At 41.4% G+C, this 2483-nt stretch overlaps 1 protein-coding gene across 2 annotated transcripts in view; it reads left to right on the top strand.

The window, feature by feature from the left end:
* pomgnt1 (protein O-linked mannose N-acetylglucosaminyltransferase 1 (beta 1,2-)) overlaps positions 1-2483 on the top strand; it is a 26894-nt gene that overhangs the window by 4129 nt on the left and 20282 nt on the right. For both annotated transcript variants that reach the window (XM_005734304.1, XM_005734303.1), the window contains exons 3-4: positions 1285-1400; positions 2066-2131. In XM_005734304.1, the coding sequence (XP_005734361.1) occupies positions 1285-1400; positions 2066-2131 (182 nt within the window). The remainder of the gene's footprint in view (positions 1-1284; positions 1401-2065; positions 2132-2483) is intronic.

The raw sequence follows: 2483 nt of genomic DNA, 5'->3' as shown, positions 1-2483 counted from the left end.
TAAACACATTGCATCCTGTTGTGCTTCTGTGAAAGAAGGAGACAATTCTTCTCATCTTTGCTAGGAGATGGGGAAACCTTCTGCACTGCCATTCCTTTCTGAGCAGTTATATTAATTGTATGTGCAAAACATCCGATTTGTGGCCCCAGTCCAGCAGCTGTGACGGCATTAACTATGTTCTTAGCATTGTCAGTAGTTACAGGTATTGTCACATTTGGTCGCACTAACTTCCAGTCTTCCACAGCTTCAGAGAGACCTTTGGCTAAGTCGTCAGTGGCGTGACTTTCGACCAGGCGTGTCTGCAAAACACAGTTTTTCATGTGCCATTCCGGATCAATGTAATGTGCGGTGACAGTGAGGTAGCTCTTGACGTCCAGCCGTGAGGTCAGAGCAACAGCGGGTGCTGCTGACACTGCCGTCTCTAATTTTGCTTTTGTCTCCTTGTACAAAGCGGGAACTGCGATATCGGTGACATAGGTTCGTGAAGGAATACTGTAACGGGGCTCAAGTACTCTCAGCATTTCCTGAAACCCGGTGTTTTCTACAACAGAAAAGGGTCGCATGTCGACAGCAATAAAAGTAGCAATTGCCCTGTCGATTTCTTTTGCCCTCTTAGAATCATGTGCTAACGGCTGTCTAAATGACTCTGGCAAAGTGTGTAGCATGTGTGTTTGTTGTTGTTTTTGGCTGCCTTCACTCGTCTTTGCACTAGGGTGATGTCGGCGTAAATGTGCATTCATATTTGTTGTTGCCACCGATGTAATTAACCATGGCGTGGCACATCCGACATACTTTTGTAGTTTTGTGCACAACGCGCTTACCATCAGGGTCATACTTCACACGAAAGCCAAAAAAGTTCCAAACGCCAGATTTCAATGACTGTGGAGGAGGTTCAGCTTCGGGAGGCATTAAGGCAGTTGCCATGTTGCAATGAGCTTAGCTTCTGTCTCGCTAGCTTGATTGAATGCATGTGGGTGGCACTCAGTGGATCTGTGCTCGACAGTGCAGCCTAGGCGGAGTAGTCGAACGCAGATTCACTGAGCGCTCAACACAGACAGCATCGTCAGAAGAAAAGTTAATAAAATAAATTTAAAAATTGTTCGATACACATGCGTACCGAACCGAAAGCACTGTATCGAACGGTTCAATATCGATACAAGTATCGTTGCACCCCTAATATTCACCCATCACTCATTAACCTTCTGATACACTGTGTTCCATTAAAGTGTAGTTTTATTATGAAGTGCATCATTTTGATCTTGATGTTTGTTTTTCTCTCTTTAGAGGATGTTATTCCTAACATGGAGACAGCACGCAGGCCGGCTAATGGACGCAAAGTCCTCGACATTGAGGTGTACTCCAGCCGCTCCAAGGTCTACGTGGCAGTAGATGGCACCACGGTGGGTGATTAACTGGTTAACTGGCTGATGCCTACTGACAGGTTACTTGAGACATACTGCTTTAATACTCAAAGGGGCTTAGCTAATATAACAGACTCACACAACAACAGAGGGTTTGGTCTCACTAACTTTCCAGGTGCCTGAAGACAACAACAATCTTACTCAGACCAAGCAAGCTGCTGCTTGGGCCTCTCACCATTGCAGTTTTCAAGACAATCTATACATCCTAGACTAATCTTTCCTCCCACTAACCTTCATTTTGTTGTTAGGTTTTCAGTTGAATTCTATTTTGTCAAGGGAAATATTGGTAATGCAAGGTGTTTAAATTTTGGCTTTTTAATGTCATTGAACTCATGTTCAAAATGGTAATAATCCTTTATAATGAATTTGGTTAATGATAGACACAAAGCGTCAGACTGTTTCTTCTGGCCGAGCATTCACATGCCACATTTCTCACAGAATTATATTGTATTTAATAAATAATACCATGTACAGCAACAACAATACAAATTAGTCTCCAGTAAGTTTCTCATCACGTGGATAACTTTACCATCTTAGACTGCCACTGGCAATGAAGTCAGTGTGTCAGACACTAATAAGATTAGTGTCTGACACACTTGGCTCAGTAAAAATATTGTTTTTCTTTATTTTACTTGTTCCTGCAGGTGCTGGAAGATGACATGCGAGAACAAGGCAGAGGGATCCATGTGATAGTTCTCAACCAAGCAACTGTGAGCATGTGCTGCTTATTCTTCATATCATGACGCATGTCTTTCCACTGGCAACTCATATGTAAATATAACTAACTGCGGTACATACTAGAGGTAGGAGGAAAAAATGGATGTATCATATTATGATTTTTTGCTAATTGTGTGTCACTGTTTTTATAGCTGTATTTATCACAATACAAACAACATTGAAGTTAAACTTATCAAATGTCAGTAGTATATATTAGGGGTGCAACGATACACAAAATTCACGGTTCGGTTCGATACTTTGGTGTCACGGTTCGATATTTTTTCGATACAAAAAAAATGTTCATGCCTTTTTAATTTGTCATTTATTAAAATTATAAATATATAT

Source organism: Pundamilia nyererei, unplaced genomic scaffold (genome assembly GCF_000239375.1).
Source record: "Pundamilia nyererei isolate P.nyererei 1_Seehausen unplaced genomic scaffold, PunNye1.0 scaffold00057, whole genome shotgun sequence".
Lineage (NCBI taxonomy): Eukaryota > Metazoa > Chordata > Actinopteri > Cichliformes > Cichlidae > Pundamilia > Pundamilia nyererei.
Note: the sequence above shows the minus strand (reverse complement) of the source record. Positions and strands in the feature narration are given on the sequence as shown.